Source organism: Hylobates moloch, unplaced genomic scaffold, assembly GCF_009828535.3.
Source record: "Hylobates moloch isolate HMO894 unplaced genomic scaffold, HMol_V3 SCAFFOLD_13, whole genome shotgun sequence".
NCBI classification, from domain to species: Eukaryota; Metazoa; Chordata; class Mammalia; order Primates; family Hylobatidae; genus Hylobates; species Hylobates moloch.
Genome location: NW_026652288.1, coordinates 38,313,328 through 38,339,062, shown reverse-complemented (window position 1 = coordinate 38,339,062; position 25,735 = coordinate 38,313,328). Strand labels below are relative to the sequence as shown.

At 49.8% G+C, this 25,735-nt stretch overlaps 1 protein-coding gene across 1 annotated transcript; it reads left to right on the top strand.

The window, feature by feature from the left end:
• The first annotated feature begins 11,198 nt into the window (after window positions 1-11,198).
• On the top strand, window positions 11,199-13,614 carry LOC116480169 (galectin-7). The gene is made up of 4 exons (XM_058426181.1): window positions 11,199-11,296; window positions 11,467-11,580; window positions 12,565-12,766; window positions 13,453-13,614. The coding sequence occupies exons 1-4, from the start codon at window positions 11,199-11,201 to the stop codon at window positions 13,564-13,566; spliced, it is 528 nt and encodes a 175-aa protein (XP_058282164.1). The 3' UTR covers window positions 13,567-13,614.
• The last annotated feature ends 12,121 nt before the right edge of the window (window positions 13,615-25,735 follow it).

Here is a 25,735-nt window from a genome sequence, read left to right as displayed (position 1 = left end):
ACTCCTGTAATCCCAGCACTTTGGGAGGCCAAGGCGGGCGGATCACCTGAGGTCAGGAGTTTGAGACCAACCTGACCAACATGGAGAAACCTTGTCTCTACTAAAAATACAAAATTAGCCGGGCCTGGTGGTGCATGTCTGTAATCCCAGCTACTTGGGAGGCTGAGGCAGGAGAATCCCTTGAACCCAGGAGGCAGAGGTTGCAATGAGCCGAGATCACGCCATTGCACTCTATCTAAAAAAACAAACAAACATAAAGCAAACAAACAAAAAAAAACTGGCATAAGAAGGCTCACGCCTGTAATCCCAGCACTTCGAGAGGCCGAGGCAGGTGGATCACCAGAGGTCAGGAGTTCAAGACCAGCCTGGCCAACATGGTGAAACCCCCGTCTCTACTAAAAATACAAAAATTAGCCAGGCGCAGTGACACATGCCTGTAGTCCCAGCCACTAGGAGGCTGAGGTGGGAGAATTGCTTGAACCTGGGAGGCGGAGGTTGCAATGAGCCGAGATCACACCATTGCACTCCAGCCTGGGCGACAAGAGAGAAACTCTCTCTCTCTCTCTCTCTCTCTCTCTATATATATATATATATATATATATACGAGAGAGAGAGACATAAGGTAGATTAACAGGAGAAAGGCACACATTGAATGTCAGTTTTTCATGACCTGGGAGCCTTCCTAACGAAGTTAACACCCAGGCAAAACCTGAATGATTTCATGTGAGGTTGAACAAAGAAAGACGATTGTGGAAAAGTAACCGAATTATGCGGGGAGGCTCAAGGAAGACAAGCATTATTTGAACAAGGTCTATTTGTACATAATTCTCATGGCTATCAGCCCCCTTTGAAGAATATTTCTTTTCTCCTGGTACTGGGAGGGCACCTTCCACATGGGTTTTTTTTTTTTTCTCTCTCTCTTTTTTTTTTGAAAATATATGCTTTTATTTTTCCATGATTACAAACACAACTGAATATCAAATGCACAAAGTAAGAATTATACAGGGAAAAAAAATCAGATACGTTCATATATATATCACCTTTTCAAGGCTATTTCCATCCAGAATAACCTTGGTTTGCCAGGGCCAATAGAAAGCAGTCGCAAAATCACCTTTAGTCAAATTTGTGTGTTTGCTTTCTTCTATAATTCCAATACCTCCACCATCAACGACTTGAGATAGCTGCCAAGATGTTATATAATCAGTGCCAGTGTCTTCATCCATTCTACAACAAAGGCTGTCACTTCACACTTGGAAGGTTGCACAGCGGCCAGGCAGAGACGCTCCTCACTTCCCAGACGGGGCGGCCAGGCAGGGGTGCTCCTCACTTCCTAGATGGGGTGGCAGCCGGGCAGAGACGTTCCTCACTTCCTAGACGAGGTGGCTGCCGGGCAGAGGCGCTCCTCACATCCCAGGCGATGGGCGGCCAGGCAGAGACGCTCTTCACTTTCTAGACGGGGTGGCAGCCGGGCAGAGGCTGTAATCTTAGCACTTTGGGAGGCCAAGGCAGGCGGCTGGGAGGTGGAGGTTGTAGCGAGCCGAGATTACGCCACTGCACTCCAGCCTGGGCAACATTGAGCATTGAGTGAGCGAGACTCCGTCTGTAATCCCAGCACTTCGGGAGGCCGAGGCGGGCAGATCACTCGAGGTCAGGAGCTGGAGACCAGCCCGGCCAACACGGCGAAACCCCGTCTCCACCAAAAACACGAAAACCAGCCAGGCGTGGTGGCGCGCGCTTGCAATCCCAGGTACTGGGCAGGCCGAGGCAGGAGAATCATGGGAGCCCGAGGCAGGGAGGTTGCAGTGAGCCGAGATCACGACGCTGCACTCCAGCCTGGGCAACAGAGGGAGACCGTCCCAAAAAAGAAAGAAAGAAAGAAGGAAAGAAAGGAAAGAAGGAAGGTTTTTTGTTTTGTTGTTGTTGTTTTGAGACAAAGTCTCAGTCTGTTGCCCAGGCTGGAGTGCAATGGCGCGATCTTGGCTCACTGCAACCTCCACCTCCCAGGTTCAAGCGATTCTCCTGCCTCAGCTTCCCGGGTAGCTGGGACTATAGGCATGCGCCACCATGCCTGGCTAATTTTTGTATTTTTAGTAGAGACAGGGTTTCACCATGTTGGCCAGACTGGTCTCAAACTCCTGACTTCATGATCCGCCCGCCCAGGCCTCTCAAAGTGCTGGGATTACAGGCGCGACCCATCACACCTGGCCCAAAATTCACTTTTTGTCCTTTTCTTTTCTCTTCTCTTCTCTTTGCTTCTCTTCTTTTCTCTTTTTCTTTCTTTCTTTTTCTTTCTTTCTTTCTTTCTTTCTTTCTTTCTTTCTTTCTTTCTTTCCTTCTTCCTTCTTTCTTTCTTTCTTACACAGGGTCTCACTCTGTCACCCAGGCTGGAGTGCAGTGGCGCAGTCATGGCTCACTGCAGCCTCAGCCTCCTGGGATCAAGGGATCCTCCTGCCTCAGCCTCCCAAATAGCTGGAACCGTAGGCACATTCCACCATGCCCAGCTAATTTTTAATTTTTTGTAGAGATGGGGTCTTGTTACATTGCCCAGGCCGATCTCCAACTCCTAGGCTCAAGCAATCCACCTGCTTCGGCCTCCTAAAGTGCTGAGATTACAGGAGTGAGCCACCACACCCTGCTAACCTTTCGTCCTTTGTGATTAGTAAGCACTTGGTGGGGAGATTCTTGGAAACTAAATACCTCGTTCTTTATCACACTTTGATCATTTCTATCAGTTCTTGGTTCATATCAGCATGGACTCACACCTTCCTTTTTTTTTTTTTTTTTTTTTGGAGATGGAGTCTCTCTGTGTCGCCCAGGCTGGAGGGGTGATCTCAGCTCACTGCAACCTCTGCCTCCCAGGTTCAAGCCATTCTCCTGCCTCAGCCTCTTGAGTAGCTGGGATTACAGGCATGCACCACCACGCCTGGCTAATTTGTTTGTATTTTTAGTAGAGACAGGTTTTGTGATGTTAGCCAGGCTGGGTCTTGAACTCCTGACCTTAGGTGACCCACTCGCCTTTGCCTACCAAAGTGCAGGTGTGAGCCACCGTGCCTGGCCTCACTTTCCTATTTTGTTCACTGTGTCACCACCCATGGCTCTCCCTGTCACAGATTTCACCTGGGGGAGTCCTTGAAGCTGGATCTTGTATCTTTGCAATGTGCCCCAACATTCTGTGAACATTTTTGTGTTTTCTGACACTAGTCATTCCAGCACATCTTGTACTTTCCCTGTTCAAGCCTTGAAGCAGCCATTTCTACCAGGGTCCCTTAGTAGAGACAGGCACGGCCCTGAGGAACCAAATCTGGGCACAGCATGCTCACTGCTATTCATGTGTCTCTACTCCCAGCCACTCCAGCACACAGAGGGGGCATCTGCGAACACGTATGTGTGTCTTTGCACACACAGATGCACACACAGCTATTGACGTCTGTAGTTATATCTCTTTCAGACAGAGATAATAAGCATCGGCCACAGAAGGACAGATACCGTATGATTCCTTCCTATGATGCCTGCAGTGCAGTCAAATTCAAAGAGAGAGAAAGGAGCACAGTGGTTGCCAGGCTCTGGGGAGAGGGGATGAGGAGTTGGTGTTTAATGGTCATAGAGGTTCAGCTGGGTAAGATGAAGAAGGCCTGGAGCCGGATGGTGGTGATGGCTGTGCAACAGTGTGAATGCACTTAATCCCACAGAACGGCACATTTAAGAATAAGGAAAATGGCAAATTTTACATTCTGTTTTATTTTATTTGAGACAGAATCTCACTCTGTCGCCAAGGCTAGAGTGCAGTGGTGCGATCTCGGCTCACTGCAACCTCCGCATCCCGAGTTCAAGCATGAACTTGTGCTTGAACTTCTGGCCTCAATTGATTCGCCCGCCTTGGCCTCCCAAAGTGCTGAGATTACAGGCATGAGCCACTGTGCCAGGCCTCTATATATTTTATCTTTTTTTTTTTTTTCTTTTGAGACAGAGTCTCCCTCTGTCACCTAGGCTGGAGTGCAATGGTGTGATCTAGGCTCACTGCAACCTCCGCCTCCTGGGTTCAAGGGATTCTACTGCCTCAGCATCCTGAGTAGGTGGGGTTACAGGTGCCAGCCATCACACCCGGCTAATTTTGGTATTTGTAGTAGAGATGGAATTTCACCATGTTGGTCAGGCTGGTCTCGAACTCCTGACCTCGTGATCCGACTGCCTCAGCCTCCCAAAGTGCTGGGATTACAGGCGGGAGCTACCGCGCCCAGCCATTTTATCATATTTTTTAAAAAAGAGGCGGGGTGCGGTGGCTCACGCCTTGTAATCCCAACACTTTGGGAAGATAAGGCAGGAGGATTGCTTGAGCCCAGGAGTTAAAGACCAGCCTGGGCAACATAGTGAGACTCCGTCTCTACAAAATAACACTAAAAATTAGCCAGGCATTGTGGGGTGTGCCTGTAGTTCCAGCTACACAGATGGCTGAGGCAGGAAAATCGCTCGAACCTAGGAGTGTGAGACTGCAGTGAGCCACAATCACGCCACTGCATTGGGCAACAGAATAAGACCCTGTTTCCAGATTTAAACAATGGTGAAAGTAGTACATTATATGTTATGTATATTTTATCATATTTAAAAAGAGTCCAGGCTGGGCGCGGTAGCTCACAACTGTAATTCCAGCACTTTGGGAGGCCGAGGCAATGGATCACTTTGAGACCAGCCTGGCCAACATGGTGAAACCCTGTCTTTACTAACAATACAAAAATTAGCCAGGTGTGGTGGCAAATGCCTGTAATCCCAGCTACTGGGGAGGCTGAGGCAGGAGAATCGCTTGAACCCGGGACATGGAGGTTGCAGTGAGCCGAGATTGCACAACTGCACTCCAGCCTGGGCGACAGAGCGAGACTCCATCTCAATTAAAAAAAAATACAAAAATTAGCCAGGTGTGGTAGCAGGTGCCTGTAATCTCAGCTACTGGGGAGGCTGACGCAGGAGAATCGCTTGAATCCAGGAGGTGGAGGTTGCAGTGAGCCGAGATCACACCACTGCACTCCAGCCTGGTGGCAGAGCGAGACTCTGTCTAAATAAATAAATAAATAAATAAATAAATAAATAAATATATTAAATTAAATAAAAATAAAAAGAGTCCAAACCTGCCCCACCAAATAACCCCAATCCTCAAACCATTAGCTCACGCTAATGCCTCCACTTCCAGTCCAGCTCCACGGGGCTGCTGCCTGCCTCTCCCTTTCCATATCTGTAACTTCCTCCCGGAAAAAAAAAGCAGTTCCAATCCTCATCTCCGACTCCCACACGGCACCTCCCCGCTAGACTGGCTCCAATGCCCCTCGGTGGGCACCCACCCCACACAGGTGTCCTCCTCCCATGCTGGGAGCTCAGGCTCCCTCTCAGTGTCCTGCTGGCCCTCACTGGGCACTTCTGCGCAGCCTCTGCTGAGCGCTTCTCATCTTGCTCAGCCTTGACCCCCAAACACCTCCCCCAAGGACATCCCACCCCAATCAGCCCATTCGGGGCCACCATGACCTTGCTCAGCCCCACACAATGGCTTTAGGGCCCAATTGTTCAGCAAAGGAAGGAAAGGAAGGAAGAAGAAAAAGCTATGCATTTATTTTACTGTTTAAGCATTGAAATATACAAGAATCACTAGGAAACTTACAAGAATTACTCAGATGAGTTTATAGAGCAATTGAAACACTGAAAAATGAATAACCTCTAAAATTATGCATTCAGTTTAAAATATTTAAGAGAGTTTAATTAAGTTTATAAATGGAACTGAACACTAGAGAATAGACTTTTTGTTAGCGGCAATTGGATTGTTCTATTAATATTTACTATATTTATAAAAATAGAGTTTTAAGATTTCCAATGGGCATAAAAGCTTAAGAACAAAGTGAGTTTCTGGGGTTTTTTTGTTTTTGTTTTTGTTTTGTTTTGTTTTGTTTTGATGGAGTCTTGCTCTGTCGCCCAGGCTCAAGTGCAGTGGTGCGATCTCGGCTCACCACAACCTCCGTCTCCCGGGTTCAAGTGATTCTCCTGCTTCAGCCTCCCAAGTAGCTCGGATCACAGGTGTGTGTCACCACACCCAGCTAATATAGATATATATAATTTTTTGGTATTTTTAGTAGAAACAGGGTTTCACTATGTTGGCCAGGCTGGTCTCAAATTCCTGACCTCAGGTGATCCGCCCGCCTCGGCCTCCCAAAGTGCTGGGATTACAGGGTGAACCACCGTGCCTTGCCAAGAACAAAGTGAGATTTCTTTTTTTTTTTTTTTTTTTGAGAGGAAGTCTCGCTCTTGTCCCCCAGGCTGGAGTGCAATGGCGCGATCTTGGCTCACTGCAACCTCTGCCTCCCGGGTTCAAGCGATGCTCCTGCCTCAGCCCCCCGAGTAGCTGGGATTACAGGTGCCTGCCACCATGCCTGACTAATTTTTTCTATTTTTAGTAGAGATGGGGTTTCACCCTACTGGCCAGGCTGGTCTCGAACTCCTGACCTCAGGTGATCCGCCTGCCTCGGCCTCCCAAAGTGTTGGCATTATAGGCGTGAGCCACCGCCCCCAGCCAAAGTGAGATTTCTAAGTGTCATTTTCATCATCAGAATGTTGATTTACAAAAAGCAGCCCCCAAATTACCTTCACTGGGTACAAAAAATAACCAAAATGTGACCAACAAATGACATTCATGGAGCCTGAATTTTAAATCTCTACAACTACCTAGTGTGCAACTAGCTATTTTTCATCTAAATTATTTCCTAAAAGAGGCATAAAGTCAGAAAAATCAGTCTACTCCCTCTTCTTTATTTTGAGACAAATGAACTACTTGGTGGCTAATCAATGCTCAGAAGTGGCCAGGTCCAGTGGCTCATGCCTGTAATCCCAGCACTTTGGGAGGCTAAGGCAAGCATATCGCTTGACTCCAGGAGTTCAACACCAGCCTAGGCAACATCGTAAAACTCTCTGTCTACAAAAAATACACAAACAATTAGCCAGGCATGGTGGCGTGTGTCTGTAGCCCCGGCTACTCGGGAGACTGAGGTGGTAGGATTGCTTGAGCCCAGGAGGTTTAAGCTTGGAAGGTTGAGGCTGCAGTGAGCAGAGACTGCACCACTGCACTCCAGCCTGGATGACAGAGTGAGACCCCCATCTCAAAAACAAAACAAAACAAAACAAAAAAATGGTCAGGAGTGACACTGGCCAGTGGCTCCCTGGAACAAGAAGAGAAGCCACTATTTCCTGGACACCAAGAAACTTAATTGAGGAGGTGGTTAGATAGGTCTCCACAGTTCTCAAAATCAGTGAACTATACCTTTAATATCTGCATCTTTTATGGGAAGGATACCTTGATAGAAAGACTATTGAGAAATACATACATTTATTATTATTATTATTATTATTATTATTATTATTATTATACATACTTTTGGAGACAGAGTCTTGTTCTTGTTGCCCAGGCTAAAGTGCAATGGCGCTATCTTGGCTCACTGCAATTTCCGCCTCCTGGGTTCAAGTGATTCTCCTGCCTCGGCCTCTCGAGTAGCTGAGACTACAGGTGTGCATCACCACACCCGGCCTACATTAACTATTTAAAATTGAAAAAAGGTGGCCAGGTGCGTTGGTTCACACCTGCAATCCCAGCACTTTGGGAGGCTGAGGCAGGTGGATCATCTGAGGTCAGGAGTTCAGGGCCAGTCTGGCCAACATGGTGAAACCCCGTCTCTACTAAAAATACAAAAAGTAGCTGGGCGTGGTGGCAGGCACCTGAAATCCCAGCTACTTGGGAGGCTGAGGCAGGAGAATCACTTGAACCTGGAAGGCAGAGGTTGCAGTGAGCCAAGATCGAACCACTGCACTCCTGCCTGGGCAACAGAGCGAGACTCTGTCTCAAAAAAAAAAAGAAAAGGCTCACGAAAGGCTAACGAAAATATTATTTCAGGCCACGTGCAGTGGCTCACACCTGTAATCTCAACACTTTGGGAGGCTGAGGAGGGCAGATCATGAGGTCAGGAGTTCGAGACTAGCCTGACCAACATGGTGAAACCCTGTCTTTACTAAAAATACAAAAATTAGGCCAGGCACCGTGGCTTATGCCTGTAATCCTAGCACTTTGGGAGGCCGAGGCGGGCGGATCACGAGATCAGGAGATCGAGACCATCCTGGTTAACATGGTGAAACCCCGTCTCTACTAAAAATACAAAAAATTAGCCGGGCGCGGTGGCAGGCACCTGTAGTCCCAGCTACTCGGGAGGCTGAGGCAGGAGAATGGCGTGAACCCGGGAGGCGGAGCTTGCAGTGAGCCGAGATCGCACCACTGCACTCCAGCCTGGGCGAAAGAGCGAGAATCCATCTCAAAAAAAAAAAAAAAATTAGCCAGGCATGGTGGTGGGTGCCTGTCATCCCAGCTACTCAGGAGGCTGAGGCAGGAGAATCGCTTCAACCCGGGAGGTGGAGGTTGCAGCGAGCTGAGATCGCACCACTGCACTCCAGCCTGGGTGACAGAGCGAGACTCTGTCTCAAAAAAAAAAAAAAAATATTGTTTCACAACTGATGAGAAAGATAACCAACATTAATGAATAAGAGCCCATCAAGGATGCATATCTCAGTTACAGGAAAGGAGTCAGTCTTTTTTTTATTTTTTATTTTTGAGACAGAGTCTTGCTCTGTCGCCCAGGCTGGAGTGCAGTGGCGCAGTCTCGGCTCACTGCAAGCTCCGCCTCCCGGGTTCACGCCATTCTCCTGCCTCAGCCTCTCTGAGTAGCTGGGACTACAGGTGCCCGCCACCACGCCTGGCTAATTTTTTGTATTTTTAGTAGAGACGGGGTTTCACCGTGGTCTCGATCTCCTGACCTCGTGATCCGCCCGCCTCGGCCTCCCAAAGTGCTGGGATTACAAGCATGAGCCACGGCGCCCGGCTCAGGAGCCAGCCTTTTAGATTGATAACAGATTGACTGCAATCATTTGGCCAATCACTTAAGGCAAGTTGGGACTTGCACGTTGGTTGGGTGTGAAGTCATATCCAGCCACAGTGAAGAAATAGAAATAAATAAAAAGATGTTCTTGGGAAACAATAGCAAGTTACAGAATGATGCATCAAGTAATGTAAGGAGTGTCTTTTCTTTTTGTGGACTGAGGTCTCACTCTGTTGCCCAGGCTGGAGAGCTGTGGTGTGATCATAGCTCCCTGCAGCCTCTGACCTCCTGGGCTCAAGCGATTCTCCTGCCTCAGCCTCCCAAGTAGCTGGAATTACAGGCAGATGTGTGCCAACCCACTGGGCTATTTTATTTTATTTTTGTTTTTTGTAATGATGAGGTCTTGCTGTGTTGCCCAGGCGAGAGTGTCTTCTTTAGAATGGTCAATAATGTTAGAACGATGGAGTCCACCATTCAAGGGAACATTCTCGGGAACTAACTGAGCTGGGCTGGCAGTGTGATCACCGGACACCCTGCTGTCCTCTCTGTCCGTGCCCATGACATGTCCTTGGCACAAAGACCTCTGGAGCTGAGGGCCTGGCCTCTTCCTTGGCTGAGAGGTGGTCCCTGTCTAAGCTTCAGTTTTGTCCTCTGCAGAATGGGGGTGCTTGCAGCCCCTACTGAAATGCAGCTGCCAGCCTCCCTCTCTGAGCTCATGTTCCCGAGAACTGGTCCCTGAGCTTGGTGCCTTGGAGTGTGTGGGGAGGGGGCGAGAGGCTGGGGGCCTGGGACGCAGAGGGTGGAAGATGGTTCCGGGTCTGCTGTCTCCACCCAAACTTTCCACCCCCAGCCTGCCTCTGCCCAGGCCTCTCAGCAGCCTGCTGGGTGGGGCAGGAGCTGGAGTAGGGAGTGGAAAAGGTCCAGGAGGGCTGCTGGGCTGCTAGGAGTGGTTTCTGCTCAGCTCCCACACCATCCCTGCCTTTCAGAAGCATCTTTCAGCCCTACCCGCCCCTCCCCCAAGCCAATTCCCCAACCCTGAGTTCTCTTCCAGAGTCTTAGGCCCAACGGGGCTGTTTCAGGCCTGGCGGGAGGGTCCCCACCTTGCTCTGCTTTTGATCTAGGTGGTGGTGGTGATGGAGTGCTAGGCCATCCACCACCCCAAAACCCGCCTCATCCTGACCTGCAAACTTGGTGGCATGATGGTAGCAGTCCTGGAAGGAGGAAGAAGAGAGACTTGAAGGAGAGAAGTGGGACAGGAATATGTGGTAGACAGAGTTAGAGGCAGAGATGGACAGAGTGAGACAGCCAGCCCCAGAGACAGAACCCACAGGAGGGGCGCGAGCAGAGGTGAGGAGAGCCAGAGGTCGGGGCAGCGGGTCCTGCACACTCCTGCCTTTGGCAAATCCCTTCCCATCCCAGCCTCGGCCTCCTCCTCTGTACGATGGAGGTGACCCATACTCCTCCCTGTTGGAATGGTGGGGTCCCAATCAGTGATTTCCTGCATATCCTGGGCAGCCCAGGGGCCTGGGAAATGACAGGCATAGTCCTAGTGGATCCCCTCCTTTCACCCCTCCTGACTGAGGACTTCCATGAACTGCGCACACTCCAGGACCCAGGGTGCAGCGCTGAGGGGATCAGGCAGGCCCCCTGTGAACCCGTGAAGCCAACCTGTCTGTCACTACTGCTCCTGTTGTGGCCGCTGTTCCATTACAGAGGCAGAAGCTTAGATTTCAGTGCGGATCAGTCCAGGCAGGAGGTTCTCGGCTGGAGAGAAGGGTCTGGAGTTTCCACCTAGATTGGCCTCCCAGGACCTAATATGTCTGTGTATAAAATAAGAGAAATTACTAACAAATAAATACATGAAATGAGATAGAGGCTCTCCATGTGCCAGGCAGCGGGAAGACAGGGGTGGAGGGGCGGTGGCAAAAGGAGCCTTCTCTGCTGTGAGTTTATTATTATTAAACGTCCCCTCCTATTATCAGCTCCTAGGAGAGGGGCAGTGCACCCAGGCCCTGGGTGATGGGGGGATCAGGGTCCCCAAGAAGAGGCGCCACTCCCACTTCGCCGGGCTTGCCCCAGGGCCAGGGTCTGTGCCAGGTGTGGGTGGTGGGTGGGAAGGGGTGGGGTGAGTCATCAGGACCAGCCCCGCCCTGCTTTTATTTAAGGTCCCCAGCAGGCCCCACCACCACGGCTGCCTGACCCTGTCCCAGCCATGTCCGTGAGTGCTCCAGGGGCCCGGGGCGGGGCCAAGCAGGGAGGGGGCTGGGGGCTCCTCTTTCAAAGGAGCAAGTGGGCAGTGGGTGCGCCATGGACAGGCCTGGGCTGTGGCCTCCGGGTGACCCCCCTCATCCCAACTGTCCCCACTACCTCTTTGTGGCTTCCTCTGGGTCCCTCTTTGAGGATTTGTCTGTTTTTCTTTGTTGCTGTCCCCGTTTCCCTGTCTGTTTCTGGTCTCTTTCCTGCCTCTCTGCCACCCTTTTCTCTTCCACTGATTTCTGCCAGTCTCAGCCCTGGTCGGCTCCTCTGAGGGGTGACCCACCTTCTGCCTTCCTCCCTCGGTCTCACCGGCTCACAGTGGCCCCTGCACCCCACTCTTGCAGAACGTCCCCCACAAGTCCTCGCTGCCCGAGGGCATCCGCCCTGGCACGGTGCTGAGAATTCGCGGCTTGGTTCCTCCCAATGCCAGCAGGTGAGGCCCCAGGCCCTAGGGGTAAAGGGTACAGGTCTCCAGGATCAGCTGACCCCCAATTTTTGCAGTCCAGAAATAGGGGCCCTAGGCCATCTGTATCCACCAGGCTAGGAGTCCGAGGCCATTTCTGACCTCAAATCTGATGTATTCGTATTTGCCCCATGCCTTTGTGGCTGGGGTCCCTGAGTTTCCCTAAGAATTTGAGGTTCCTGGGTAATCTCAGGGTTCCTAGATATAGTCCTATGACTTCCATGTCTGAGTCCCAGGGAACTCTGGAAATGCTCCAAGTCCTGGAGACACCCTGGACCCTGGGAGTCCTTGCCAAGCCATCCTTTGACTTCCTGGCTAAGGAACTTCGGGCATTCTGGATTCTGGGGTACCCTGGAAATACTGGGGTTCCTGGTACTATTCTTTGTCGTGTAGAACCTGAGGGTTCCCTGAGCATCAGGAGCACCCTGGCCATCACCCAGACCTCCTGGGCAGCTCCCAGGCTCTTTGGAAATGAGGGCACCCTGCCCTAAGCATAGTGACTTTGGTCTGGGTAGGTTTCTGCCAAGGGCGTCATGATGTTTTGGCTGCCTTGGGAATCTAAGCTCCCTGGTCATTAGTGGGCCACCTCTCCTTCTGTAGTGTGTGCCTGTCTTCAGGTCCCTGTTAATTTGGGAGTACTCTGGGAATGGGGAGTCCCAGCCCATAAGCCCTTCACTTTGGTCTGGGTGGTTTATTTTTTGTTTGTTCTTTCATTTTTTTGTAAGATGGGGTCTTGCTGTGTTGCCCAGGCTGGTCTTTAACTTCTGGGCCCGAGCAATCCTCCCTTCTCCACCTCCCAGAGTGCTGGGATTACAGGGTCAGCCACTGCACCCAGCCAACATTTCATTTATTTATTCATTCAAAGTAAATTGTAGACGTCGGTATTCCTTACCCTCAACATTTCTTGGTCTGGGTGGTTTCTGAGCCCTGATGGCCGCCATCCCCCTCTTCCAGGTTCCATGTAAACCTGCTGTGCGGGGAGGAGCAGGGTTCCGATGCCGCCCTGCATTTCAACCCCCGGCTGGACACGTCGGAGGTGGTCTTCAACAGCAAGGAGCAAGGCTCCTGGGGCCGCGAGGAGCGCGGGCCGGGCGTTCCTTTCCAGCGCGGGCAGCCCTTCGAGGTGCTCATCATCGCGTCCGACGACGGCTTCAAGGTGCGTCTCTGGACAGGGGCGCGGACGCCAAGACTTAGGTCCCTGGAGCAGAGGGTTGGGCAAAGCCAGGCTATTGGTGGAAGGCAGGGAGGTTCGGGGCGAGGTGAGGGGGGTAGGGAAGGCGTGGCCAAGGCGGAGAAGGGTGTCCTTCGACCCTCTGTCGCCTAAACAACTCCAATGTGGGTCCGAGGGGCAGAGAGACAGCAGGGTCAGGACCAGGCGAGCACCAGCCGAGTGTCCAAGGGGTGGGCGTCCTAGCGGGAAGGCGTGGCTCAGACTCGCCATCCCAGACCCTACTCCCAGTTAATTCCTTCCTGAGGTCCGGGGTTTGAGGCGTGGGGAGGGATGGGTTGGAGACAGCGACCAGGAACTCGTCCTAGCAACGACTGGCGGGCGGGGGTGGCGGCAGATCCTCCACCACCCAGACCTTACGCGAATTCACGTCTCTCCTCTGTGCTTTAATAGCGGGTAACGGTCGCGGAAATAAGAATATCCATTACCAGCACTAAAAAAGCCATTTTTTACTGTGCCACACAGTAAACTCGTTTGATCCTCACGCAAGAGTTAGAATGAACAATAGCCCCATTTTCCCAGTGGGGAAACTGAGGTCCAGAGGGGATGAGTGATTTCCCCAGGGCCACACATCATGAGCCTCCGGAATCCTCACCACCGACCCTCCCCTGCAGGCCGTGGTTGGGGACGCCCAGTACCACCACTTCCGCCACCGCCTGCCGCTGGCGCGCGTGCGCCTGGTGGAGGTGGGCGGGGACGTGCAGCTGGACTCCGTGAAGATCTTCTGAGCAGAAGCGCAGGCGGGCCTGGGGCCTTGGATGGCAAATAAAGCGTTAGCCCGCAGCGCGACTGTGTCTGTGTCTGTGTCCCATTCACTGAGATGAGCAAACTGAGGCCCAGAGAGGCCAAGATACTGGCTCCAGGCCACACAGCGAATCCGAGGCGGAGGCGGGCTCTGAGCCTGCCTGTGCTTAGGACACTTTCTGTCTGCGAAGGCATGAGGGTCGCGATCTGGGAAGGAGTGGGTCCTGACGCAGCATTTGTGCAAAGCAACCCAAGCGGTAATGTGGTCGGGCGGACCTGCTGGGGTTTGGGGCGCAGAGGCGCTCACCGCAGGTCCTGGTGCCCCTACTGCAGATCTAAGGGGCGCCAACATGGGTCCATCTGCAAAGGGCGCCAATGAGTCCCACCTTTCTGGTCACTTGTGCGCCCCAGTCCTACGCGTGGAAAGCGTGTTATAATATCCCCGGGTCCCTGGGTCCCGCATCCCCCTGCAGCTCATCTCGCCCACCCTCTTATCTCCTGGCCTCCCGCCCCCAGAGAAGTCCTGGGTGGGACTGGGAAGCCCGACGGGCGTCTCCGGGCTCCCTGTCGGGAGTCGACGTGTCCGGAATCGGGACAGGTACTCGCCTGCGCACCCTCGGGACAGACGCGATGGCAGCGGCCCGGGCTCTGCGGAACAGCTGGGAGGACTCGAAGGGCGGCGCGGGGTTTCCGTGGCGCAGCGAGCCCCATTCCCACGCGCCCTCCGCTCTCCCCGACGGCCCGGACCCCGGTCCTAGCCCTGGTCAATGTGACAGGAGGGGAAGCGGACGCCAAGTGCAGCCCTAGCCCCAGTGTGACTTTCAGGGTTCAGGGAGTTGCTGGGGCTCCCCTTAATGGTGGGGTTGGGGTGGGAGAGTCTGGAAGCACTGTGCGCCCCGAGCCCGCACCCTCGGCAAGGCACCCTGCAGCGGTCGCGGGTCTCTCAACCGGGGACCGAGGAGCCAGGCCAGGGCTGCGATCCGAAGCTGCACATGGGTGTTCAGGGTCGGCTGTTCCGGAACCTTCTTCCGGAGCCACAGCTTGGTGGGCACTCCGGGGCTTGGGTCTCGATCCCTGCCCTTGAGCCTCCGACCCCCTGGCGTCCACCTTCCGCATGGCTGCCTGGACCAAGCGGATGCAGGAAGCTGGGGTGGTTCCTGGCCTGGCCTGAATCTGATTCTGGAGTCAGGTGGGGACGCCAGGGTCGCTGCAGGGCCCAAGCGCGTTCAGGACCCGGGGTTTTAAGCCCCTGCGACCTTCGGGCTGAGCGGTCCCTTCCCGTGTCCGGCCCTGGAGTGGGTGGGCGGTGGTCAGGAGGGAGCCCCGCTCAGGTGAGGAGGCCTGGGAGAGGCCGGATTCTCCTAGTCCTTCCGGGCTCCTGCTTGAATAAGTTCGCTCTTATTTCATTTGGCTGTGTCGAGTGGTTTTAAAATATCAGTTTTTTCATAAAGATAATATATGCATCTAGTATACATTTCAAAACATACAGTGAAATGAACACACATTATTGGCACAAGTGGTGAATGTGGTTGGGTCTTCGGATTAGACGGTAGCGATCCAGCCGTGTTAATGTCCTGAATTTCACCGTTGACTGACAGTGTACATATGGGAACCTGTCCCTGTTTGTGGAAAATATAGTTAGGTATTTGGAGGTGCAGCATGTTTGCGACTTATTCTCAAATGGTTCTGAGGCAGGAAAATAGGGTCTGGAGGCAGGGAACATAAGGCTGATTCACACTTCAGCTATGACAGGAAACATCCTCTCCATTTACATAGGGCGTACAGCAAGTAACCAATGGAAACCTCTAGAGGGTATTTAAACGCCAAAAAATTATGTAACCTGGCCCTTGAGCTCCTATGCTCCCGCTGCATCCACACTCTGGGGTGTATTTTTATTTTCAATAAATCTCTGCCTTTGTTGCTTCATTATTTCCTTGCTTTGTGCGTTTTGCCCAATTCTTCATTCAAGAGACCAAGCCCCTGGACACCCTCCATCTGTAACAATTCATCAAAAATTTTTAAATAAAAATTTTTTTTTGTTGAGGCAGGGTCTTGCTCTGTTGCCCAGGCTGAGTGGAGTTGTGGATAAGGGCTTACCTCAGCCTCCACCTCCCAGGCTGAAGCCATCCTCCCACCTCAGCCCCCCAAGTAGCTGAGACTACAGTCACGTGGCATGGTGCCAGGCTAATTTTTTTTTCGGGGGAGGCGGTGTTTGTAGAGCCAGGGTCTTGCTATGTTGCCCAGGCTGGTCTTGAACTCCTGGACTCAGGGGCTTCTCCTGCCCAAAGTCCTGGGATTTCAAGCGTGAGCCACTGCACCTGGCCTCGTTCATCAAAAATTGAGATTTGTACTGTAGTTACAACTTTCTTTATATTTGTTATTTCAAAGTAAACATATGTATTTTTATTTATTTATTTTGAGATGGAGTCTCACTCTGTTGCCCAGGCTGGAGTGCAATGGCATGATCTCGACTCACTGCAACCTCTGCCTCCCAGGTTCAAGTGATTCTCCTGCCTCAGCCTCCTGAGTAGCTGGGATTACAGGAGTGCACCACCACGCCCGGCTAATATTTGTGTTTTTGTAGAGACAGGGTTTCACCATGTTGGCCAGGCTGATCTCGAACTCCTGATCTCAGGTTATCTGCCCGCCTCAGTCACCCAAAGTGCTGGGATTACAGGCACGAGCCACCACACCTGGTCCTATTTTTATTTTTTTATATTGTTTTTGAGACAGGGTCTCGCTGTGTTGCTCAGGCTGGAGTGCAGTGGCGCAATCTCAGCTCCCTGTAACATCCACCTCCCGGGTTCAAGCAGTTCTGCTGCCTCAGCCTCCCGAGTAGCTGGGATTACAGGAGTGCACCACCATGCCCAGCTAATTTTTGTATTTTAGTAGAGATGGGGTTTCACCATGTTGGTCAGGCTGGTCTCCAACACCTGACCTCAAGTGATCCGCCCACCTCGGCCTCCCAAAGTGTTGGGATTACAGGCTTCAGTGACCACACACGGCCACATATGCATTTTCTTTTTTTTTTTTTTTTTTTTTTTTTTGAGCGGGAGTGTTGCTCTGTCTCCCAGGCTGGAGTGCAGTGGCATGAGATCAGCTCGCTGCAAACTCTGCCTCCTGGGTTCAAGCAATTCTCTTCCCTCAGCCCTCTGAGTAGCTGGGATTACAGGTGCCCACCGCCACGCCTGGCTAATTTTTGTATTTTTAGTAGAGACAGGTTTCACCAAGTTGGCCAGGCTGGTCTCAAACTCCTGACCTCAAGGAATCCACCCGCCTCAGCCTCCCAAAGTGCTGGGATTACAGGTGTGAGCCACTGAGCCCAGGCCACATATGTATTTTCTAAAGGCTTCCTTTTGGGAGGCTGAGAGGCAGGCGGATCACCTGAGGTCAGGAGTTTGAGACCAGCCTGGCCAACGTGGCAAAACTGTCTCTACTAAAAATACAAAAAAAATTAGCCAAGCATGGTGGCACACACCTATAGTCTCAGCCACTTGGGAGGCTGAGGCACAAGAATCACATGAACCCGGGTTGTGGGGGGAGGTTGCGGTGAGCCAAGATCAGGCCACTGCACTCCAGCCTGGGCGACAGAGACTCTGTCTCAATTTAAAAAAAAAAAAAAAAAAAAAAAAAAAAAGGCTTTCTTTTTGTTATGTTTATGAAAATGCTGCCATCCGTCTTCATTTCTTGCACATTTTTTCAAAAATCTATGCACATTTAAACACGTGCACATGTGGTTTTACTTTTTTTCCTTCCTCACATAAAGGGTAGCACCCTCCACCCACTGGACCTTTTTGGGTGTTATCCACATTTGTGTTCTGCTTCATTCATTCTCCTGGCACCTGAGTGCCCCATTGTGTGGAGTAACTAATAAGGAATGTCACTTGAACCCTCCTTGATGTCTGATGGTTTCATATCATTCAATACATCCAAACAGTGCTGCACAGAATGTTCTTGGACCTATGTTATCCAATACCTTTTTTATTTTCTTGAGACGGAGTCTTGCTCTGTTTCCCAGGTTGGAGTGCAGTGGCACGATCTTGACTCACTGCAACCTCCGCCTCCCAGGTTCAAGCGATTCTCGTGCCTCAGCCTCCCGAGTAACTGGGATTATAGGCATGTGCCACCACGCCCAGCTAATTTTTGTATTTTTAGTAGAGAGGGGGTTTCACCATGTTGGCCAGGCTGGTCTCGAACTCCTGATCTCAAATGATCTGCCTGCCTTAGCCTCCCAAAGTTTTGGGATTATAGGTGTGAGCCACCACACCTGGCCATTTTTTCTTTTTTGTCATCTCATTCTGATTATAAAATATATACCTGCTGTGGTGGCACAAGCTTGTAGTCCCAGCTGCTTGGGCAGCTGAGACAGGAGAATCACTTAAACCCAGGAGGCAGAGGTCGCAGTGAGCTGAGATCGCGCCACTGCAGTCCAGCCTGGGTGACAGAGCGAGACTTCGGCTCAAAAAAATAAAATAAAATAAAATAAATATATTAGTGTCTTTCTTTCTTTTCTTTTTCTTTCTTTCTTTCTTTCTTTCTTTCTTTCTTTCTTTCTTTCTTTCTTTCTTTCTTTCCTTTCTTTCTTTCTCTCTCTTTCTTTCTTTCTTCTTTTTTTTTTTTAGCGAGTCTTGCTATGTCGCCCAGGCTGGAGGGCAGTGGTGCAATCTCAGCTCATTGCAAGCTCCGCCTCCCGGGTTCATGCCATTCTCCTGCCTCAGCCTCCCGAGTAGCTGGGACTACAGGCGCCCGCCACCATGCCCAGCTAATTTTTTGTATTTTTAGTAGAGACGGGGTTTCACCGTGTTAGCCAGGATAGTCTCGATCTCCTGACCTCGTGATCCGCCCGCCTTGGCCTCCCAAAGTGCTGGGATTACAGGCATGAGCCACTGCGCCCAGCTAGTGTGTTTCTTTCTTGTCTTTTTTCTGTAATAGTTTATACAGACTTTTGGAGAAAGTCGAGATTCTGATACATAGCTCTATAACTAACAGCCCCCAAGTCCCTTCTACATGTTAGCCACTGTGTGACCATTCCTTGAATCCCCCAAACAACCCTCTGAAGGAGATCCTTTTATTAGGCATAATTTGCCAATGAGGAATCTGATGCCCAAGGTTGAGTGACTTGTTCAAGGTCACACATCAAGTAGATGGTGGAGCATGAACCAGAACTAAGTGAAAGTGATTCCTCACCTTGGGGTCTAAGCCTTTGAGAAACCATGTTTTGATTTATGTTCGTTTTTTGAGACAATGTCTCACTGTGTTGCCCCAGCTGGAGTGCAGTGGCCCCTGCTTCACTGCAGCCTCCACCTCCTGGGCTCAAGGGATCCTTCCACCTTGCCAGCATGTTCCACCACACTCGACTAATTTTTTTTTTTTTTTTTTTGTAGAAACTGGGGTCTCCTCATGTGGCCCAGGCTGGTTTTGAACTCCTGAGCTCCAGCGATCTGCGTGCCTCAGCCTCCCAAAGTGCTGGAATTACAAGTGTCAGCCACCACATCCAGCCTTTTTTTTTTTTTTTTTTTGAGACAGGGTCTCACTCTGTCACCCAGGCTGGAGTGCAGTGGCACAATCTAAGCTCACTGCAACTTCCACCTTCTGAGTTCAAGCCATTCTCCTGCCTCAGCCTCCTGAGTAGCTGGGATTACAGGCGCCCGCCACCACGCCCGACTAATTTTTTGTATTTTTAGTAGAGACGGGGCTTCACCATATTAGCCAAGGTGGTCTCGATCTCCTGACCTCAGGTGATCCACCCTCCTCGGCCTCCCAAAGTGCTGGGATTACAGGCGTGAGCCACCCCGCCTGGCCTGTTTTGTTTTTTAATATCAACTTCATTGAGGTGTAATTTACACACAATAAAATTCTTCCTTTTTAGGTTACAGTTCCATGAATACATCCGGTTGTGTGGTCACCACCAAGATCAAGGTACAGGATATTTCCACACCTCTCCCAACCACACCCTTGTCACCTGGGTGGCGGCCACTGATCTGCTCTTTAGCTTCATAAATTAGTTTTTCCTGCTATAAAACTTGGCATAAAAGTACAGCACTTTTTTTTTAAATAAACGTGACTACTGTTGCTTAGTGTAATGTTTTTGAGGTTTATTCGTGTGGTTTTGCATTTCTTTTTGTCTGAGTTGCAACTGCTGGGTCTCAGAAAACAGTACCCTCAAATGACCTGGGCACAGTGGCTCATGCTTATAATTCCAGCACTTTGGGAGGCCGAGGCGGGAGAAGCCTATGAAGACAGGCTTTCCAGAGAAGCAGCCTGGGCATCAAAATGAAACCACATTTTTTTTTTTTTTTTTTTTTTTTTTTTTTTTTTTTTTGAGACGGAGTCTGGCTCTGTCGCCCAGGCTGGAGTGCAGTGGCGCAATCTCGGCTCACTGCAAGCTCCGCCTCCCGGGTTCACGCCATTCTCCTGCCTTAGCCTCTCCGAGTAGCTGGGACTACAGGCGCCTGCCACCACGCCCGGCTAATTTTTTTGTATTTTTAGTAGAGACGGGGTTTCACCGTGGTCTCGATCTCCTGACCTCGTGATCCGCCCGCCTCGGCCTCCCAAAGTGCTGGGATTACAAGCGTGAGCCACCGCGCCCGGCCTTTTTTTTTTTTTTTTGAGACGGAGTCTCGGAGTCTCGCTCTGTCACCCAGGCTGGAATGCAGTGGAGCAATCTCGGCTCACTGCAAGCTCCGCCTACCGGGTTCACGCCATTCTCCTGCCTCAGCCACCAGAGTAGCTGGGACTACACCACGCCCAGCTAATTTTTTCTATTTTTTAGTAGAGGTCGAGACCAGCCTGGCCAACATGGCGATACCCTATCTTTACTAAAAATACAAAAAAATTAGCTGGGCCTAGTGGCACACACCTTAGTCCCAGCTACTCTGGAAGCTGAGGCAGGAGAATCGCTTGAATCCAGGAGGCAGAGGTTACAGTGAGCCGAGATCGCACCACTGCACTCCAGCCTGGGTGTTAGAGTAAGACTCCATCTCAAAAAAAAAAAAAAGAAAAAGAAAAAAAGAAAAGAAAATGAAAATAAACTCCAAAATGAAGTCCTCAGCAGCAGCTTCAGTAGCAAAAGTTTTTCTCGGACCTTTTCCTGCCCTCCTGTCGCTCAGTCCCATTGTCCCCAAGGCTAGCTATAAAAACTAGAATTTCTCTTCCCCAAAGGCAGGTCATAAAAACCAAAACCCTTTTGCCCAAAGCCAGCCATAAAACCTAAAAATATTACTTTAACTTTTCTTCCACCCTATCTGTATAAAAGCTGACCACAGGCCGGGCGTGGTGGCTCACACCTGTAATCCCAGCACTTTGGGAGGCTGAGACGGGAGGATCACTTGAGATCAGGAGTTCAAGACCAGCCTGACCAACATAGTGAAACCCCATCTCTACTAAAAATACAAAATTAGCCAGGAAATTAGCCAGGTGTGGTGGCATATGTCTGTAATCCCAGCTACTCTGGAGGCTGAGACAGGAGAATGGCTTGAACCCGGGAGGTGGAGGTTGCAGTGAGCTGAGATCTCGCCATTGCACTCCAGCCTGGGCAACAAGAGCGAAAGTCTGTCTCAAAAAAAAAAAACAAAACATTAGCTGGGTGTGGTGGTGCACACTGATAGTTCCAGCTACTTGGGAGGCTGAAATGGGAGGACTGTTGAACCGGGGATGTTGAGGCTGCAGTGAGCAGTGATCACGCCACTGCACTCCAACCTGGGGGACAAAGGGAGACCGCGTCTCAAAATAATACTAATAATCTGTCCTACCTTATTTGACTGTGAGTCATGAGACTCCCATTCCAGAGAGGGTCCTGCCCCATACCTCCACCAAAAAAATACACACTCAAAGAGCCAAAAAAAAAAAAAAAATCTAGACAGAAAGTCCTTCCTGGTTCTCCCCACTCAGTGTACTCGCATTAGATCATACCCTTTTCCTCCAGTCATATTTCTTTTTTTTTCTTTTTTTTTTTTTTGAGAAAGAGTCTCGCTCTGTCACCCAGGCTGGAGTGCAGTGGTGCAATCTCAGCTCACTGCAAGCTCCACCTCCTGGGTTCACGCCATTTTCGTGCCTCAGCCTCCCGAGTAGCTGGGACTACAGGTGCCTGCCACCATGCCCGGCTAATTTTTTGTATTTTTAGTAAAGACAGGGTTTTACCATGTTGGCCAGGATGGTCTCGAGCTCCTGACCTTGTGATCCGCCTGCCTCGGCCCCCCAAAGTGCTGGGATTACAGGTGTGAGCCACCATGCCCGGCCCCTCCAGTCATATTTCTATAGGGCTGTCCATACTTTATTAAACTAGACCAGGTGTGCTGGCTCACACCTGTAATCCCAGCACTTTGGGAGGCCAACGCGGGTGGATTACTTGAGGTCAAGGGTTCAAGACCAGCCTGGGCAACATGGTGAAACCCTGTCTCTACTGAAAGTACAAAAATTAGCTGGGCATTGTGGTGGGCTCCTGTAATCCCAGCTACTAGGGAGGCTGAGGCAGGAGAATCACTTGAACTAGGGAGACAGAGGTTTCAGTGAGCCAAGATGGCGCCACTGCACTCTGGCCTGGATGATGGAGTGAGACTCCATCTCAAAACAACAAAAACAACAACAACGAAAACTTTATTAAACTATACATAGAAATAGACAATTTCCTCTGTATCTTTGGGTCATCATTCTAAAGACTCTCATATACATGTTATATATGACAATATAGAAATATAGATATATTTATATGCCTTGTCTTCTGTTAATCAACCAGCCTCATGTCAACAATTCTTCAACAAACCTTTAGGGGGTGAAGAGCCTTGGCCTTCTACATAATCCATTGTATGACCTTGGTTCGCTTATCCAGTCACTTGTTGATGGGCAAATTTGTTATATTCATTTCCCAATTGTTTTTATATTTTCTATTTCATTGATTTTCACTTAGATATTTATTTGAGTTCCTTCCTTTTGGTTCTTTTTTTTTTTTTTTTTTTGGAGACGGAGTCTTGCTCCATCTCCCAGGCTGAAGTGCAATGGTGTAATCTCGACTCACTGCAACCTCTGCCTCTTGTATTCAAGAGACTCTCCTGTCTCAGCCTCCCGTGTAGTTGGGACTACAGGCACCTGTGATCACGTCTGGCTAATTTTTGTATTTTTATTAGAGACGGGGTTTTGCCATGTTGGTCAGGCTGGTCTTGAACTCCTGACCTCAGGTGATCCGCCTGCCCCAGCATCTCAAAGTGCCAGCATTACAGGCATGAGCCACCGCGCCTGGCCCATTTGAGGACTTTCTTTTCATTTTTTTTCTTTTTGTTTTCTTTCTTTTTTTAGAGACAAGAACTTGCTCTGTCCCCCAGACTGGAGGGCTGGAGTACAGTAATGCAATCATGGCTTACTGCAGCCTTGAAATCCTAGCCTGAAGCGATCCTCCCCGCCTTGACCTCCCAAAGTGCGCATGCCACCGTGCCTGGCCTTTCTTCCTTTCTGATACATAAAGCTATAAATTTCCCTCTAAGTACTATGGTTAGCTGGATCTTGTATATCCTTAGATCCTGTGTTTTTATTTTTTATTTTTATCTCAAAATCTTTCCTAAATTCCCTTTTGAGTTTTTCTTTGACACGTGTCATCTGGAAGTCTGTTTTTTATTTTTTATTTTATTATTATTATTTTTTGAGATGGAGTCTCGCTCTGTCACCCAAGCTGGAGTGCAGCGGCCTGATCTCAGTTCACTGCAGCCTCCACCTCTCGTGTCAAGCGCTTCTCTTGCCTCAGCCTCCTGAGTAGCTGGGATTACAGGCATGCACCACCATGCCCAGCTAATTTTTGTATTTTTAGTAGAGACAGGGTGTCATGTTGGTCAAGGTGGTCTTGAACTTCTGACCTCGTGATCGGCCCGCCTCGGCCTCCCAAAGTGCTGGGATTACAAGTGTGAGGCACCACCCCTGGCCGGAAGTCTGTTTTTTAATTTCCACATACTTAGAGATTTACTAAATTTATGTATTTATTTATTTTATTTATTTTGAGACAGTCTTCCTCTGTGGCTTAATCTTGGCTCACTGCAACCTCCACCTTCTGGGCTCAAACGATCCTCCTGCCTCAGCCTCCCAAGTAGCTGGGACTACAGGCTCACGCCACTGCACCTGGCTAATTTTTGTAATTTTAATAGAGATGGGGTTTTGCCATTTAGGCCAGGCTGATCTCAAACTCCCAGGCTCAAGCAATCCACCCATCTTGGCTCCCAAAAGTGCTGGAATTATAGATGTAAACCACCATGCCCGGCCAGTTCTTCTTTTGAATTTTTTTAATTTTTATTTTAGGCCAGGCATGGTGGCTTACACCTGTAATCTCAGCATTTTGGGGAGGCTGAGGCAGGAGGATTGCTTGAGCCCAGGCATCCAGAACCAGCCTGGGCAACAAGGGAGACCCTGTCTCAATTTTTTTTTTTTTTTTGAGATGGAGTCTGGCTCTGTTGCCCAGGTTGGAGTGCAATGATGTGATCTCAGCTCACTGCAACCTCCGTCTCCCTGGTTCAAGCAATTCTCCTGCCTCAGCCTCCCAAAGTAGCTGGGACTATAGGCACACATGCCACCACACCCAGCTAATTTTTTTGTATTTTTAGTAGAGACGGGGTTTCACTATGTTGGCCAGGCTGGTCTTAAACTCCTGACCTCAAATGATCCGCCTGCCTCAGCCTCCCAAAGTGCTGGGATTACAGATGTGAGCCACCATGCCTGGCCAATTTTTTTAAATTAAATTATTTTTAAAAAGAAAATGATTTTTAAATACATATAGAAACAGGGTCTCACTATGTTGCTCAGGCTGGTCTCAAACTCTTGAGCTAAAGCGATCCTCCCAGCTAGGCTTCCCAGAGTGCTGGGATTACAGGTGTGAGCCATGGTGCCCAACCTTAAACTTTCTTTATTAAGTTTGTTTTCAAAGAAATCTAGAATTTATGATTCAGCTTCCCTTCTCTCCTCCCCATCCTCCTGGATCTTTCTGTAAATGCTATATTGACATATAACTCATATGCCATACAAGTCACCCATTCAAAGTATACAAGTCAATGTTTTTTAGTATATTCACATGGTGCATCCATCGACACAATCTAATTTTAGAACATTTTTATCATCTCAAAAGGTAACCCCAGACCTTGGCTCACAGATGTAATCCCAGCACTTTGGGAGCCTGAGGTGGAAGGATTGATTGAGCCCAGGAGTTCAAGACCAGCCTGGCCAATATGGTGAAACCCCATCTCTACTAAAAATACAAAATTTAGCTGGGTGTGGTAGCGGTGCCTGTAATCCCAGCTCCTCAGGAGGCTGAGGCAGGAGAATCACTTGAACCCAGGAGGAGATATGTCATGTGGTTTTGATTTGCATTTCCCTAATGACATGGGTTGCCGTTTATATATCTTCTTTGCAGAAATGTTTATTGAAACTTTCTGCCCATTTTAAATTGGATTTTTAAAAGGTGTTATATAATCTTATCCATAAATATGTGTATAATTCTAAACGATATTTATTTTTTAATTTTTATTTTCAAGATGGAGTCTCACTATGCTGCCCAGGCTGGTCTCAAACTCCCGGGTTCAAACAGTCTTCCCACCTTAGCCTCCCAAGTAGCTAGGATTACAGGCATCTACCACCATGCCTGGCAGGCTCTCTTTTTAAACAAAAACGCATTACCATTATAACTCCTAAAAAATTTACAGTTCATATAATTGTATGATACAATGTTTGCAAAGTTTGTATGCAAAGGTATCCCCCAACATTTTATTATGAATTTTTTCAGACATGCAGAAAAGTTAAGAGAATTATTCTATGAGTACCTCATATACCCTAACCAGATTCTTTTTTTTTTTTTTTTTGAAACGGAGTCTCGCTCTGTCGCCCAGGCTGGAGTGCAGTGGCGCAATCTCGGCTCACTGCAAGCTCCGCCTCCCGGGTTCACGCCATTCTCCTGCCTCAGCCTCTCCGAGTAGCTGGGACTACAGGCGCCCGCCACCACGCCCGGCTAATTTTTTTTCTATTTTTAGTAGAGACGGGGTTTCACCGTGGTCTTGATCTCCTGACCTCGTGATCCGCCCGCCTCGGCCTCCCAAAGTGCTGGGATTACAAGCGTGAGCCACCGCGCCCGGCCTTTGCTCACTTTTTAAATGGTGTTGTATGTTTTTCTTTGGTAAATGTGTTCAA

Excerpts from the sequence above, each read along its gene's own strand:
- LOC116480169 (XM_058426181.1), top strand. The coding sequence starts at position 11,199 with ATGGACAGGCCTGGGCTGTGGCCTCCGGGTGACCCCCCTCATCCCAAC. Across the intron at positions 11,581-12,564 it reads GTTCCTCCCAATGCCAGCAG|GTTCCATGTAAACCTGCTGT; the intron begins GTGAGGCCCCAG and ends CCCCTCTTCCAG. Across the intron at positions 12,767-13,452 it reads CGTCCGACGACGGCTTCAAG|GCCGTGGTTGGGGACGCCCA; the intron begins GTGCGTCTCTGG and ends CCTCCCCTGCAG.